Below are 16,125 nucleotides of genomic sequence, written 5' to 3' on the forward strand. Positions count from 1 at the left end.
ACCCACCCTGGCTCTGACGCCACTAATTCAGCTTCACCTATGCTGAAAAACAAGTTCAAACCATTCTAGTGTAAAAAAAATATGGATGAGCTAGACTAACTGATAAGTAAACATTGTAGGCTCTGTAATAGCACACTGTTTTATGCAAACGCCACCTCTTTTTACCACGTTAGTTCCTCCGTTAGAGCAGAGAAGTAAATGACAGCACAATCTGCTCTGTCGCTGGGGCAAGAGGGCTCTGTCTAAGAGCGGGGACACCTGGGTGGAGGTCGAGGGATCTGCTCCCAGTTCAGTGAGTTGTTTCTTATTTTTGTATCAGAGAAATTATTTTTACATCAGGTTCCACATCCACTTTGAGCAAATCATTTGAGATATTGGAATACAAAGCATCACCTCAGAGCTATATTACCCTCATCGTCTCTGAATGATGGACTTGTATTGGTCATGCTGGGAAAATTCCTCTCTCATGCCTAGCCCATAGCATGTATCTAATGACAGCAGCTGGGCCACAGCTAATCTTATCTGGCTGCGGTATAAAGATCCTTTCGCATGGAGATTTATTGCTTGAGGGATTTAACTCCTTTCTGTTTCTTTTTCGTAGGAGAAGTTGAAGATGAGCTACTCCATACGTACACCAAAGTGTATACCTTCGACACCCTCTTGCTATCAGTTCGTCTGGCAGTGCTGGTGGCTGTAACCCTGACTGTGCCTCTTGTCCTTTTCCCTGTAAGTAACAGAGCTGCTGGAGCTGAAATCAGGGCTAGCCCATATACACTGATTGTATAGACTTAGCACAGATAGACTTAAACATAGAAGAAAAGTCAGAAAGAGTTTTTATTTGGGAGGGTGTGTTTTCTCATATGCAGTTTGCACAGAGCAAGGACCTTGGGTAGTTAGGGCTGTAAATTTTGAAAGACTTAAATAAATTCACCTTTATAAATAAATCACAAATAAATCAGGAACAACTGCCCTGTCCATCCTCTCTCTTGCTGTCTGTATTATATTTAACAGAGAAGCAGTGTAAGTACTGAAGACTTGGGGATGTGCTGAAATAGTGAGATTTCCTTAATACCAACATAGGCACCTACTACAGCATCCAAACTCAAGAAAGACCCATGCAACTCAGTCCACACGCTGTGCATGACTGCCAGACCTGGCTGCCAAGGTAGAGACGCAGAAGCACTGTGCACATCTTTCGTACTTAGGTCTATGGACAGAGAAGGAAGCTAAGTGCCAGAAATACAGAGGCAGTCAAGACCCAGCCACATAGTCAGATGTTTGAATACAGTCTGGAGCTTCTAGGTGCTGCTCACAAGTTAAAACACACTATCTGCAATAGCAGGGACAGAAGGACAGAGCTAAACAAACTGCTCTGCAGAGGGACTGACCCTCCTCAGGGATCAGTCCCCATCTGAAAAGCAGACCTCTGGGCTCCTGAATATACAGGACTGTCCCTCATGCTTTCCCTGAGCTGCTGTGCAGCAGGGGAGAAAGTAGTTAAACGCTGCCAGTGAGTTTTGAGAGGTTAGTGTGCCATTTGTACGGCATGTACAGGCCCAGCATCATGGTGTCAGGGAGCTCCCAGCAATCTGCGTCACACCATAATGTTCCTGTCTGATTAGAGCGGTAATCCTGGTGTCCTGTTGCTGTGTTGTCCTAGATGCAAACATGAGCTTTGCATAGGTACTGTTTCCAGGCTTGCTGACAAATACCTAAGAGCAGGGATCACCACTCCAGGCTGTCTACTTAAAAAAAAAAAAAAATCTACTATAAAGCACCCAGAGTGATCAGTCCATCTAGCTTAGAGCACTCTGGGGCTCTGCCTTAAATGTCATGTTTAAACCAGTGACTAAATACTTAAATTAGTCTTAACTGACTGATCACTGCAAAAGCCTTTCTCTGTCTGATGCAGCATTATGCTTTTTTTAACTTTCTGTATAATCATTTTTAGATCTGAATAGTGTGCAAGGGCTTAGCAGTTATGTACCACAGCATTAACTGCTCTATTAAAAGAACTCCAGAGAAAATATCATTTGCTTGTAAGCCAGCATATCAAACAATTTTATATAGCCTATCAGGACAGCCAGCTCAGCAGACCTAATTACTGCAAATAAGCAGTGTATATATATGTGTACATATATATATATATATATATATAAAAACCACTTTTTATGAACATTTATGTTTTCTTAGAGTAGCCAGAGATTATTCTTAGGAAAAAAAAAATGCATTGCTTAAAAAAATAATCAAATATATGTCTATGTATCATTAGTCAGTGTAAAACTTAAGTTCAATAGCTTAATTTTAAGGACTATGCCACAGCAAGAATAACGCACCAGATACTGACAATAAGTGAACATGAATGCAGGCAGCAGTTCTTCAGTGGAATAAAGCTGCTTTGCACCAACTCAGGGACTGGACAAAATTTTTGCAACCTGTCTCCTTCTGCATAATATTGGCTCATATCAACTTGAAAAACTCAAAACGCAAAATTGAGGCTGTGATTTCAAATGATGGGCTCCAAATCTGACAGAAGCCTGTACATTTATTGAATTGACAAACTCATCCAGAAACAGTTGTTTGTATTTTAAAACAACCAAACAGAAGTGGGTTTTGAGCTTTTTTTCAGTGTAAAACCATTTTTGTTCATCTTCTACGTTTCAAATCTTTTGAGTTAGTCACAGTACTTCAGAGTAACACTATCTCCTGCCACCAAAAGGATTTGTTGTGACCTTTCTCCTACTTACCATCTTCACTGACGAAAAAGCAAAAAAACTCTGTCATGTGAGAAAGTCAGCAGAGCAGAAAGGATACTCTGCAATAGCTTTTAGGATTATAATTTCCAAGTGGCCTTGAAAAATGTGCTTTTATTTTGAGAGATATATGTATGTATATGTATGTATTCAATGAAAGTAAATCAACAGCTTGCTCTTTCTCTCACAAAAGTAAATGACAGAACTCCTGTGGGATTTTACGAGGGATCAGGTTCAGGCATACAGCAACTCATATTTCATCTGTGTATTTTTTGCCTGTTGATTAGTATTCGTAGTGGGGGTTTCTTTGTGGATTTTTTTGCTGATATTAGCATCTTTCAGTTGAACAGATTTCATGTCCCTGATTTTACATGCTATTTACTTGACTTTCTTCTACACTGCAAATATTTGAGTTTCTGCATTAAACTGTGAACCCAGTTCTCAAAAACCTACTTCAGAGTGAGATTACATTAAGGGAATCAAAAACTGAAAACACATTTCTTCAGTCATAATTTCTCACAGCAAAAGTAACTAGCGTAGATCATTTTAAAAAGTGAAAAGCAAAGATAAATTAATTGCTGTTTTACTTTCCCTGCTGGTTTTCATCTTACAGATTCGTTCATCTATCAGTGCATTGCTGTTTCCCAAAAGGCCATTCAGCTGGATAAGACATTTCCTGATTGCAGCAGTGATTCTTGCTTTTAATAACCTTCTTGTAATTTTTGTCCCGACCATTAAAGACATCTTCGGATTTATTGGTAGGTTTCATAAATGCTTTTGGTTTACTCTGTTAATCCTCTTCACAACATATTTACTTTTATGGACTGAAAAACAGACTCAGTTCATGTCTTACAATAGAACAATCTAGTTAAAAGGGAAATAAAAAATCCTGAAGAGGTTACATACAAAGCTAAATGCTACCCAACTTTATTGCTACCTTGAATGAGGCACAAGGAATCCAAAAAACCCAGTATAAAAACTGGTAAGAAATTCCCATTTTGACAAAATGGGCACTTAGTGCATATGGAGGTGAGGGAAATCACCTTTGGTTTTCAAGCATCTATAGCCTGGACAAAATGTATTGGTTTCCAAACTGTGATGTCAGAAAAAGGAGAAAAGTGACACATTTCTTTTGACATTCACAGTTCTCTTCCTGCCTCTTTCTTTTAGTCAGCTTTGGCCTCAGACCAAAGAGCCTCCATGCTCTGAGCTGCTTGAGGATTTGGGGGTGGGGATGCAGATGACCCTGAGAAAGATGCCTCCATGGGGTTTCTGCCTTTTTTATATTTTATACGCCACACAGGCAGCTCGTTTGCTCCTCCCTGCCTTTTACACCTGGGCCACCATGCTGGACTGAGGAGAGGAGTGGAACAGGCACTTCCAGGGCACTGTTCATCTGCCATCTTTTCACCACCTGCCTTCCAGGCTCATCATGCCTTGGGAGTGCCTGTTTGTCCTCACTTGACCAGCTCACATGCAGACATCCAAATCACAGGCAGTCACACTGGTTTGAAACAATCTTGCAATAACAAGTACCTCTTTGGACCTCAAGCACTCAAATAAGTGTTTGGACATCTATAGCTCAGCATGAATGTTGTTTACAGAGAGAGCCCTTTGTGTGGTCGGGCTTGGGAAAGCAGCTGCTTCCCCAAAAGCTCTGTTTTGGAGGTGCACCATGCTGCTGATGTGTCAAATGGCACAATACTCAGCTCTGCTTTCTCTTACAGGTGCCTCTTCTGCTACAATGCTGATTTTCATCCTCCCTGCTGCCTTTTACCTGCGGCTCGTTGAGAAGGAGCCCCTGAGGTCTCCCCAGAAGATTGGGGTAAGGGAGCTGGCACCAATTACAAAAGAAAGGATGGGAGGGTGTGTGCTTTCCACTGGTCACAAGTACTCGGCCCTTTGACTTGCAGCACCTGGCAGTTGGTTCATGCTAGAAGGCCAGCTGTGGATTAAGAGTTGAGGTCAAGGTTGAAAAGAAATTTGTACTGTGGAGATAATTAAGTAATAGAGAGTTCCCCGCTGAGATAGATCCATACACCTACAGGAGACATAAATGAAGGTCTATGATTTGTGTCATGCTGGATTGCCACAGCAGTACCTGTCATCTTGAACATCAATAGCTGTCTGCACATTTAACAGCATCACCAGGGAGATGCCCTTTGAAAATTAAATCAGAAAAGTTATTGTCGAAATATATGTGCAGGCACATAATATTAACAGATGTACATTTATAGATCAATGTACCTGTTCACAAAAATCATGGAAGTAGAAGTTTAACCAATACAAACTGCAAGTATAAGAGAAAAGATTTATTATAAAATTATTTCTGAGGGTGATTTTAGGAGCTGTTATTATTATAGAGAGACTATGAATATTTGTTCGTGCCTCTTTGTTCATTCTTCATGTTGCAGTGTGCTAGGCACATCTAGAATTTCACATCCTGAGATGAGATCACATACAATATTCATCTTTGTATTGCAAGGCTGAATATTGTTAAGTGTGGACAGATTATGGCAAACTAAACTGCACTAAAGAAAAGGAGGAATGTAAGCATCTGAATCACTTCAATATATACAGAAATTGCTTCAGAGAAGAGAGATGAGTTTACCTGTTTGTCTAATAAGGATGAAAAGGATTAATTCTGAAGCTGTTCTTGATATCAGAGACAACAATCATTCATTGAAAACTGGTCATATCTAAAGAAAAAAAATATTTCTCTATTTTGTACTCTTATCCATAATAACAAAGTGGGGGTTTTTCAGGTCTAGTCTTATAAAGCCTGGCTCTCTTGGGGTGAAATTCATACATGACTAACTTTGATTCATGTAGCCCTGTGTTACATCATTACTTGGGCCACAGAAAGAACCCAAACTCAGACATTGGGTGTTACATATCTGTTGGTTCCAGTGGGACAGCCTGTGAACTACAGTCTGCTCAGTCACTTGCTCTATTAATACAATTTCATTTTCCAATTGCAGGCTTTGATTTTTCTCATACTTGGCATAATCTTCATGTTTGTGAGTATGACTCTTATTGTAATGGATTGGATTTACAATCCCACAAGTTCCAGACATCACTAACCTGTGGGGAAAACGGAATGCTTTTTATACCATAAATATTTGTATTGTGTGCTCCAAAGGACATCTAAACGGAACTGTTATTCCTAGCTAGTAACTGCAGTATTCTGAAGACAGTTTCTGGTAAGGTCACTAGATCCCAATGGAGTTTACATCATCCTTTTCACTAAGGATCATTATTTATGCATTAGGACCTGAGCTCAGCATTTCTGGCCAGGTGAAATACAATGTGTGGTGTGGATGCTTTCTATTTTCCAAACCAAAATAACTGTGTACATAGTTCTCAAAAATAGCTTGGTATCACCCTTTTCAACCTCTCCCATCATGCTAATAACCACAGCTCCTAGAGCCCTGGAAAGGTAATGGCCGGAAAACCATCTGGTGCCTTGTTTTTGATCTGGAGCTTGTGGGACCTGCTGCCTAGCTCCAAGAGAAAGGGTATAGTTTCTGTAGGGGATCTGGAAAGCGACTGCACCCTACCAACCTATCAGAAAGATGATGGCCTTGACAAGTCAGTGGACAAAGCTGAGCATCCTATTTGTTGCCCAAATTTGTCGCCCTTGGCTGGTGATGGCTGTCATACAGAACAGAGCTACCTGGCTGGGGCATGTGCTTGAAGAACAGTTGAGCATCCGTGTTTTGTTGTTAAAGATGCCTGTGTTGGAAACGTCAGGCTTATCTGCTGTGGGTTTTTATGGTTCTATTTACTTTTTTTAATTCTTGTGTGAGCTTACATCACTGAACAAGTTGTGTCCTCCATAGAAACTTGTCTTCCATTTTCACAGGAATTTAAAGAGACCATAAGGTGTGGCAAAACACCCTATCCAGTGTTGTTCGGTACTTGTGTATTTGATAAATGTTCAGTGCAGGAAACTGTAATTTGCTATATATAAAAATATATGTATTTATGTACATATTTTTTTTGTTTTCCTCTAGTTATAAAAATGTTACCCTTTGGCAAATAATTTTTGACATTTTTTTAATGTGTCACTATGTTTTCATAGCCACACACTTCATATTGTTTTGGAGAAAACATATTGGATTGGTGCATTTGTAAAACGTTCATTTTTTTTCTTCAACAGTGTTTGAAATATATCTGTAGCAAGCCCTAACTCTTACCTGTGTAAAAACACATTCAGATGTTTACCTCTTATGTTACAATAAATTGCAAGATGTTTTCCTCTTGAGAATTTTTAATACATGACTCAAAGTTCTATATTACCGTTGTACACTACAACTTTGGGTAACTCACCAAGTGTATCATGCCATATAGTTGTGCAACACAAGAAAAAAAAAAAAAGAAGTTAAGTTCCATGTTATACAGGTGCTTAATTAATGCTCAGTAGCCTCCAGACTGGGATTTTGGCTGTGCTGTGGAGTACCCACTATATATGTTCTCTGTATACACCAGGAAAAAATAATCAGAGAAGTCACATTAACTCCATAGCAGAGGGAATGAGTGGGAAGGTGTGACTGTTGGTTTTAACACACTTTCACAAATCCAGGCTCATGTCATTGGAGTTTTCATATTCCAGCTTAGAAGTCTGTTGAAAACACACCTGTGAATTCAGAAAGCCATAAAGCACACAAAAATTGTCTCTGCTCACTCCTCAGCTTCGCATGAAATTCTGTGTGTGTGTGTATAAATGTGTAGATATGTACAGGTTAACTGGAAAAGCATATCAAATATATAGTCCATACCAAAAGCTCTCTTTCTGACAATTATTTTATGCTCACTTGAGTACTCTATCCTTCATATACTGGGGCATGCTTCCTTGTGAATGCTAAATCTGGCTTTGTATTTGTTAAAGAAAAAGATGCCAATAATCTTTTGTTCTATTTTAAGCGTACTAACACAAATAACCCTGCATTATTACTAAAGAGACCTTTAATGTGCACTAGAGTTAACAGTAACATACCCAGACACCTCTCTTTGCTTTAGAGCAAAAGCAAATATAATGACTGCAGCTGAATGTAGAGACTTAGGAATTCAAGTAACCCACCTAGAATATAGATAATCTCAAGAAAAGTAACAGAAAAACTATGGAACAATGGCATAACTCACTGCCTTTTCATGGCACAAAACTTTCAGTGTCTAAAACAGAGGTAGAGAGTCTGCAAAATGTCAGTTTTTCAAGTTAACATATACTGATCACAGCAATAGGCAGTAAGGGTGGTATTGTACACTAACTTATTAGCACTCCTGGGAATGGTGAATGCTGGAGTTTCTTGTTCATTTTGTAATGCTGACAATAGGCCTTTTGAGGATTTTTATTACAAACCCATCCATGGATGTATAATAAATGAATTTTTCAAAGGCTGCAGATCTTTTTTCTTCTGTCTAGCAGGACAATTTTTTTTTTTTTTCTGTAAATTCAGAGAGAATCTAACTGGTATTCTTAACACAAGCATCACTAAAACTGCATTCCCTTTTAAGAGAGAAATTTGTGTGTCCGTGTTTCTGCAGATGAGTAAGACAGCAGATATGGCTGCCCCTTTGTATAATATCCCTTTTGCATACCCTGTTTTGTATCTATTCCTGGACCTGCGTAGACATCACCGAGTAGAGAATGGCTGGTGTTAAAAGTGAGATACTGAATGCCTCGCTCTTCACAGCATGGGATTAGCCGGGATACACAGTGTAGCAGCTAAGTATAGTCACTATTAGAAGCACAGACCAGATGGTACCACTCTGTATAAATACTTCCTATCGTTGCAGCTGTAGGTTTTCCTGCTGTTACATATTTCTCTGGTGTATAATCGTAGCCCAAAATATACTGGTCTACGCAGGGCTCCAGTATGGATGAGCTAATGTGAGAACCATGCAGCAGCAACAGGCAGCCAGTGTTTGCAACCTGCCCACTAATGAGGGAGGCACTGCAGCTCCAGGTGCTTGTTCAACACCTGCAACACAAACAACCCCACCCCCTCCCTGATTTTCTCCTTCCTTTGTGGTTAGGTATCCTTCATTCCCTGCAGCATCTCCTTTGCTCTGTCTTGATGGTTCTTGAGCTGTTAATTCCTCGCAGTAGGAGGTTGTTTTAATTAAGCAATTAAAATTGTGAGAAATGAATGAGGGATGTTAAAAAAAAAAAAAAAAAGGAAGAAACATGCCTTAGAGGACAAAAAAGAAAGCAATGAAAATTATTAAACATTTTAGCAGTCACAGAGATATGTCATTAAACGGACATGACAAGAATGCCAGAAGTGATACAGAGAAAACAGAAGTAATCAATAAATATTTCAGCCCTGGATTTGGAAAGAGGCAGAAAAAGGGATACCCATTAGAGGGCAAAGTCCTCTCCAGTCCATAAATACTCAAGATGTTAAACAACATCTATCTGAAAGAAGGGCAGCAGGCCTAGATAAGCCACAAAGCAGCTGGCTCGGGTGTTAACTTTCAGTAAACCCCGGCATGCTTGGCTAGTTCTCAATGGCTGAAATAATAGTAATTAGAGCTAGTCAGCAATTAATCACCAAGAGATCTAGTTGGTGGTATAGGTGGAAAAATTCCTTTCATCTGAGTTTAAATTTCAATGGAAGTTTTACTGAAAATGTGCTATTACACAAAACTCTGTCAGAGACCAGGCGGATCCAAGTGGAAATCTGCCTGGTTTTCCATTAACCTGCCTGGCAAGGTACAGGGGGTCCCCGGGATCCATATCTCCTGGTCTCCACCTCCCCTGGAGGCTGGGTCCCTCAGGTGGGGGACCTGCTATAGGGGGGTCTAGGATGAGCTCAGGGTTTCCTCCAATGGAGCTTGGCCTCAGCGCTGCGGTGAACAATCTCATCAATATTTCCATGGTATACTGTGCTGTACAGTTGCATCCTGTGCTGAATCTGGGTGATAAAAAACTGTTTTCCTAAGAGCTTGAGAGATACAAAGCTGTAGGGGATCTAAAGTAACCTCCTATCCCACACTTGGGCTAGACAATCTTATGCTAGTGTTTGCAGACAGCAACATTGTCTCCACCTGCTCATTTCAGACAATTAGTGAACTACACAGAAAAAAAAAAAAAAAAATTGCTGTGCTTACTGGTCTCACAACCACTAATGTCTGTGAAGAGCTGCTGTTTCCAGCTACACAGATAACTCGGCTGACACCCCAGTACCTCTGCTGAGGTGCTGGGGGGGCCTCAAGCTCCCCTGCAACCTTGGCAGCCCCGTGGCCTTTGCAATGCTGCAGATCCACCACCCTTGCCAGCAAAGCAAAACGCTTAAAGGAGTTGTGTCATGTGCAGCCTGAGTCCCCCTGCCCACTCAGTGAGCCAAGTTCAAAACCCAGTGCATCATATGATAAATAGCTTTAGAAATCAATACAATTTCCAAAATTTGCTACATGAAATGATGGAGACCTTGATCTGTTATTAGCAATGAAACAGAAGATGTTTATCTTCCAGAAGAAGCAAAACTAAATGTAAAAGGATGCTAGCTTAGCCACAGCTCTCTGGGACACTTTGAAGTGGATATTTCAAGTTCCACATGCTCAAATGGAAAGTGTTCATAGCATTCATTCAGCTTTCCATGCAGCACGTGCCTCTCTTGGCATGTTTATCATAAGGCCTGGGAAAGTTGTCCGTCCTCAGTAACAGATTTTCCACATGTAAATTATTACCTAACTGTGTATTCTCAAAAGGAGGGTCCATACCTCCTCTCAGGGGGAAGCCACGGCTGCATGCCATCAATGTCACCTTCCTGTTCCCTCTCTGACCAAGGTGACACTTCTGCATCTTCCACCACAGAGCATCCAACTCATACCACCCTTTCTTTCTGAGATGGCTGGGCTTAGCTTAAGCAATTTACCCAGTTTCCAGATTGCCGTGGTCAGAACATTCCAATAAACAACTTCATGTGCATGAGTTAAAACAAGTGCTCACACTAAGAGTGGTATTTCTCCTTTAAATCCCCACCTTTAACTTGGTCCATCGTGAGTAAAATTAGAGGGCTTAGCACAAAACAAGCCACCAGCCCCTAAGATTTCTGAACTTCCCCAGGAAGAAGCAGCTGTGGAGACAGACACCTTTTTACACACCTCATGTTATTTACTGTTTCCTACAGGTTGCTTGATATTCTCCCTTTCACATGCAGCAACACCTCCTCACCATTCAGAAGTACTTCAGTCTAATATTATATATTAGAGCTTGACAGAAACAGGTGCCTTACTTATGTCCTCAAAACCCTATTGCAGGGGTTAGGAGCCACCTGTTTCACTCCTTCAGCTACAGAGTGATATAAGTTACCTCTGGAACCTGCAATGAAATCTTCCAATGGAGCCTGGGATGTCTTAATACACCCCTTTGCTCTTAATAATGTTTTGTACTCAACAATTCATGTTATAAACACTCTGCAAGATGCAATTCAGGCCTTTTTTCAATCCAGCCTTAAAGAAAACAAACTTTTTAATTACTCCTGCTTTTACATCTGTGAGTAACTGGGCAGATATAGGCTCAACAGAAAATTATATTCCCTGTTATCTTCTCCAGGAAATCTTATGTCAGACCTTAGGCTGTCACAGGGAATGTGGTTCCTTACGTTGCTCATTAAGAGTCTGTGAGACACTGCATACTGCTTCTGACTTCACCCATAGTGAGCTATGCAAACATCCACACAACAAGCAGCTGAAGCAACAGTAGGTAATTAAAGCAACTGTGTTCCTATAAGCTATTGGGAAATCAAAGACAAGATTACTCAGAAAGCAAGTTGTCTCCAATTCCTGAGGTATCATAGTACTATGTGAAATACATCAAGTTGCATTCAGTCTAACAGCATTTGTGGTGGGGTGAGTCAAGCAACCTAGTCAGGGATAACTTATTTTCTTATATACACACATAGACACTGCAAGAGCCACAAACAGACATTTTTGTTAAATGGGAATATCTTGCCTGGCTTCAGGTACTAAAGAAAGACAAGGACAAGTTCGATATTTCTGGGAAAAAAAAATAAATAAAAGGTTATCACCTGTATCACCTGCATCATCTGGATGGGACCAAAACCATCTCCCTGCCATAGACACTGTGCCACCAACAGAAGAGGGATCACATCCTTAACTTCAGAAGTTGGGAGCGTGAGTTAATTCCAGCTCAGCCTGTGATCCAGCCGCTTTGAAGCACAATAGCTACCATGAGGGCCAGGTTACTTCTTCAGTATGGGGAAGTTTTGCTAAAACACTGGAGTCAACTAAGTGCTGAACTCTTAACCCAGCATCTTCCAGATTTAATGCCACATCACAGAAAGGTCTCACAGCTGTATGTGCATGTGTGTGTGAAAAAGCATTTTACAATAGTTAGTACAGCCTGATAATATATTTTGATTGATGATCATGATAAACACTGTGAATTAAACTCATTTTAATGAGAGTAAAAAAACTCTCTTACAGTCAAAATTCATTGTTTCCATTCCAAAAGAGCAACCAGTGAGACAAGCAACTTTTTTGCCCTGTTGGACACAGCAAACAGTGAGTTGCATGAGCAAGCATTGGAAACCAGTAGCAGGTCACCCCAAATGTCCAAGCCCACCCACCTCAGCTGTAGGTTCCAGGAACAGCTTTCTCTCACTGGGATCTCCAACTAGAAATTGCTTGTTTTAGCCTATATTCCCCCTCTAAAAGCTAAAAATAGCTTTCCTGCAAACCTGCATGGAGAGGGAAGAAAAAAAAAAAAAAACAGGAAAAGACAGTGAAACTGAGAGAAGTTCAGAATTCTTAAACATTATTACTGAGTGACCGGGGAGAGGAGAGGGGACAGGCACTCTTAGCCTCTAGTATACAACATTCAGCACATGTGAAGAAGACCTGTGGTATTTGTGCTCCTGGGTTTCATGTACTGAGATTTCATCTGAGCACTGGAAACTACTCCATCAACTTCTTTGATTCATATATTCTGGATATCTTAATCCTTTGATATTTGCTAGTGTCCCTATTGGAGGTCTATGCTGGTAACTACAGCTATCTAAACGTTGTATTGTAGCATCTATTGTAAAAATCACGAAGGATTAAAAAAAAACCTCACTAGTTATATCTGTCCCCTTAAGGATCAATGAAGAAAAACTTTTTTATTTGCTCTGGTAAATTTACCAGTGCATTCACATTGGTACATAGCAATGCTGAAGGTGGTGAACAAGACAAGGCAAGGGACAAAGATTCACCAAAACGACAGTTTCCACCATCTGACCCTCACTCCAGAGGGGAGACATGGAAACCTCTCTCTCAGCTGGCATGCAGAAAGTGGAGAACTAGGAAAATACTAACTTTTCTCCAACATTTGCTCAAATACCACCCATGTGCTCCACTGCCCTCATTCCTGTCCACAGAAATACTTCATTCATTACAATTCTCGTGCAAAGAGATGGCCTGGAGAGCGCCAATGTGCAAATGAATTCAGCAGAATGACTGCTGCTGCTTTGGGGAGACATGCAATCTGTGATGGATAATACGCAAACACACGTTGCTATAGAAACATTCACACTAATACATGTTTGTGCGGAGGTCCAAGCCTTGAGGGACTCATTCAAGCCTTCATGGAAAGTTTCAGCTCACCAGAGAGACTGCAGGCACAATCCCATGAGATGCAGATGGCCAATGCATCATATATTGTGTGAGTTACTGGTCACTTGGGACTGAAACAAGTGATGGGAAATAGTTTGTGAGAAATCCAGCATCTGACTAAAACCATCCAGAACTAACTAAATAACAAATGTATTCATAGAAATCCAAGTTTTCCTATGACAATGCTTGGAAGTCAGTAAATATCAGTCAACTGTTTGCCACAAAAAGTTGGATCATCTCTGCTAAGGTATGCAGACTGGATTCACCATATATCTAGTACAGTCTGGCATGAAGTTACTCCAATAAAACCAAGTAGAAAAATTCACATGCACCCAAAGAGAAGTGGCAACAAAATCACAAGAAGAAACACATGAAACATGTTCCTGAAAAAAATTCCCCTTTGAGGATTCCCATGTATTATCTTTTAATTGAAGGAAATCATGCAAACACTAATACAGATTAACTCTAAACATGTACTTTATTCCATCAGGTCTGTCACTCCTGTATAAAATATCAGTTATGGCATAATCCTTTAGGCTTTTTTTTCTGGAGTGTCATTGTTCTCTGATATTCACTGAAATCAGGAACACAAAATATGATGTGTCAAGCACATACTGAACAAAGTGTGCAATATTTCTAACTTCTGAGTAAAAAATCACCTTATATTTCTATTTATCCTGCATATACAGAATTCAGCTGAATGTCAAACAATACATTTGCATTTAGTTTCCACTGATCTACTGATAATATTAATGTGCCCTTTGAAAGCATTTAGCTCAGTTACATCCAAAGTTCAAAGAGATTATAACCTCAGTGAGGTAATCAAATCCCAATCAGAAACTGAAGTGAACATATAAGGTAGTAATAGTAGAAGTAGTAGTAGTAGTAGCGGAAATTTTGTCCCATCTTCAGAAAGTGTGTTTGACAGCTGTCCTCTGTCACACCTGTCCATAGTTATGTTCTTATCAAAGGATAGGCAGAAGGAAGGCAGGGTTTCAATCTGACAGCAGAAAACACATGAATTGAGTCCTGAAGTTTATGCAATATAAAGAATTGTATTTTGCATTTCCTTTTTTAGTGTCTCTCATCACACTGTTGAGCCTCAGCATAGAACAGCGTCATTTTTAAGACAGCCAGCCTATGTGAGTGGCTATTTTAAACATTGTTGGACAAATCAGAGAGGTCACAGGGTTGGAGGAAGCTGTGGCCATGTGCACAGTGTATTGTTGACACAAGGCAAGATGTCTTTGTTTATTAAGCACTGATTAGATCTTTTTGTGTGTGTTAAATGCCATTTCCTCACTGGCACTGCTCACTGGCATGTCTCCACATGAGCTGGTAGTCCCAGCAGTAGCCTTTAGCTAAAGGAATCAGAAACAGCCAGACATTTGCTCCAACCAGTGCCTGTGGACAATCCTATTAGCACTTCTGCCTGGAGAAAGCATCCAGTCACATACACCTGACAAGAGCTTTCAGCATTAGCAAAAAAGAAAAAAAAAAAATAAACTGCTAACAGACATTAAATCTTTCCACAAGAGGGGAGAAAAGTGACCCTAGCCACAGCAGGCATGGCTGCTTGTCTGCCATCGGGGTCACCCCCCCTGGTGTTGCCCTCAGCAGTGCCCAGAGCTCGCTGGAGCAACTGGAATCGAGCAGGCTGAGCATGCTCTGAAACTATGGCTGAGCCTTCACGTGTCCCTTCCAGTGGCTCTGCTATGGGGACTGCATTTCCAAGAAAGAGCAGTAACAAGCTGAAGAGGACAAGTGATGTTCCAAATGCTGAAGCCCTTTCTTCGGTGAATCTTCAGCCTGTCCTTCATCATGTGCAGGGTCACTGAAGGCAGCTGCCTGATGCATTTTAACCTTCAGGTTACGAGTAAAGTTAATGCTAAAACAAACCGACTGTTAACTTGTTCTCTGAGTTAATCAGGCAATTGTAACCAATAAAACTGCTTCCACTTGCATTTGATTCTCTATACGAAGAAAGAAAACTTCTCTTTGACACTTCTGGCAAGGTCAAACAGCTCTGGACTCAGCAACACAGAATGTGCATATGAGAAATGAGCATTTTGGGATAATCTTCACATTGCTGTTTCCTGATTGGTCATGCCTGTGTAAAGAGCGTAACAAGTTCTTGAGTTCCTGCAGAGCATGACATACTAACGCTCAAAACTACCACAAACAAGCTGAGGAGGAATTTCTGCCATACTCACTCCTGTCCTTTAAAGCGTCACCTTCAGACTGATTGAGTAAGAGTCTGCTATGGTGACAGATCATACACAGTCACTGCTGCTCCATGCCACCTTGCAGAGAGCAGTGGGCGCTGTCTGTCCAACCCTTTGACTCATGTTTTGAGGAAGATGCCATGAGCTGCCGCGTCCATTTCGCATAGTTCCTGTGGCGTCAGGCACTCAGCACCGGTGGGGTGGCAGAAACAAAGTTGACATTAAAATGACACACTTCTCATAATAGATGTTAGAAGGAAAAAAAGGAGGCTTTCCCAACTATAATTGAGGAAATGCCAGGCCAGTCCCCAGGCTAATATACCATTGAATTGAGGGGGAACAGGTGCATCTATCTTGACTCTATACAGAGAAGATAGCTTTTGTCTGACTGTTTTCAGGAAAGACATGGACATGTTGTAGAAGGGCCAGAGGAGGTCATTAAAATGACCAGAGGGGTAAAACACCTCTGCTATGAGGACAGACTGAGAGAGTTGGGGCTGTTCAGCCTGGAGAAGAGAAGGCTC

The 16,125-nt window shown here is 40.8% G+C and overlaps 1 protein-coding gene across 2 annotated transcripts in view; it reads left to right on the top strand.

Annotated features, from left to right (window-relative positions):
• Positions 1-7,030, top strand: part of SLC38A4 (solute carrier family 38 member 4) — a 33,130-nt gene extending 26,100 nt beyond the window's left edge. For both annotated transcript variants that reach the window (XM_065841140.2, XM_065841122.2), the window contains exons 13-16: positions 602-726; positions 3,367-3,511; positions 4,481-4,578; positions 5,735-7,030. In XM_065841140.2, coding sequence (XP_065697212.1) covers positions 602-726; positions 3,367-3,511; positions 4,481-4,578; positions 5,735-5,836 — 470 coding nt within the window. In that variant the 3' untranslated portion in view covers positions 5,837-7,030. The remainder of the gene's footprint in view (positions 1-601; positions 727-3,366; positions 3,512-4,480; positions 4,579-5,734) is intronic.
• Positions 7,031-16,125: the final 9,095 nt, after the last annotated feature.

Source organism: Patagioenas fasciata, chromosome 1, assembly GCF_037038585.1.
Source record: "Patagioenas fasciata isolate bPatFas1 chromosome 1, bPatFas1.hap1, whole genome shotgun sequence".
NCBI classification, from domain to species: domain Eukaryota; kingdom Metazoa; phylum Chordata; class Aves; order Columbiformes; family Columbidae; genus Patagioenas; species Patagioenas fasciata.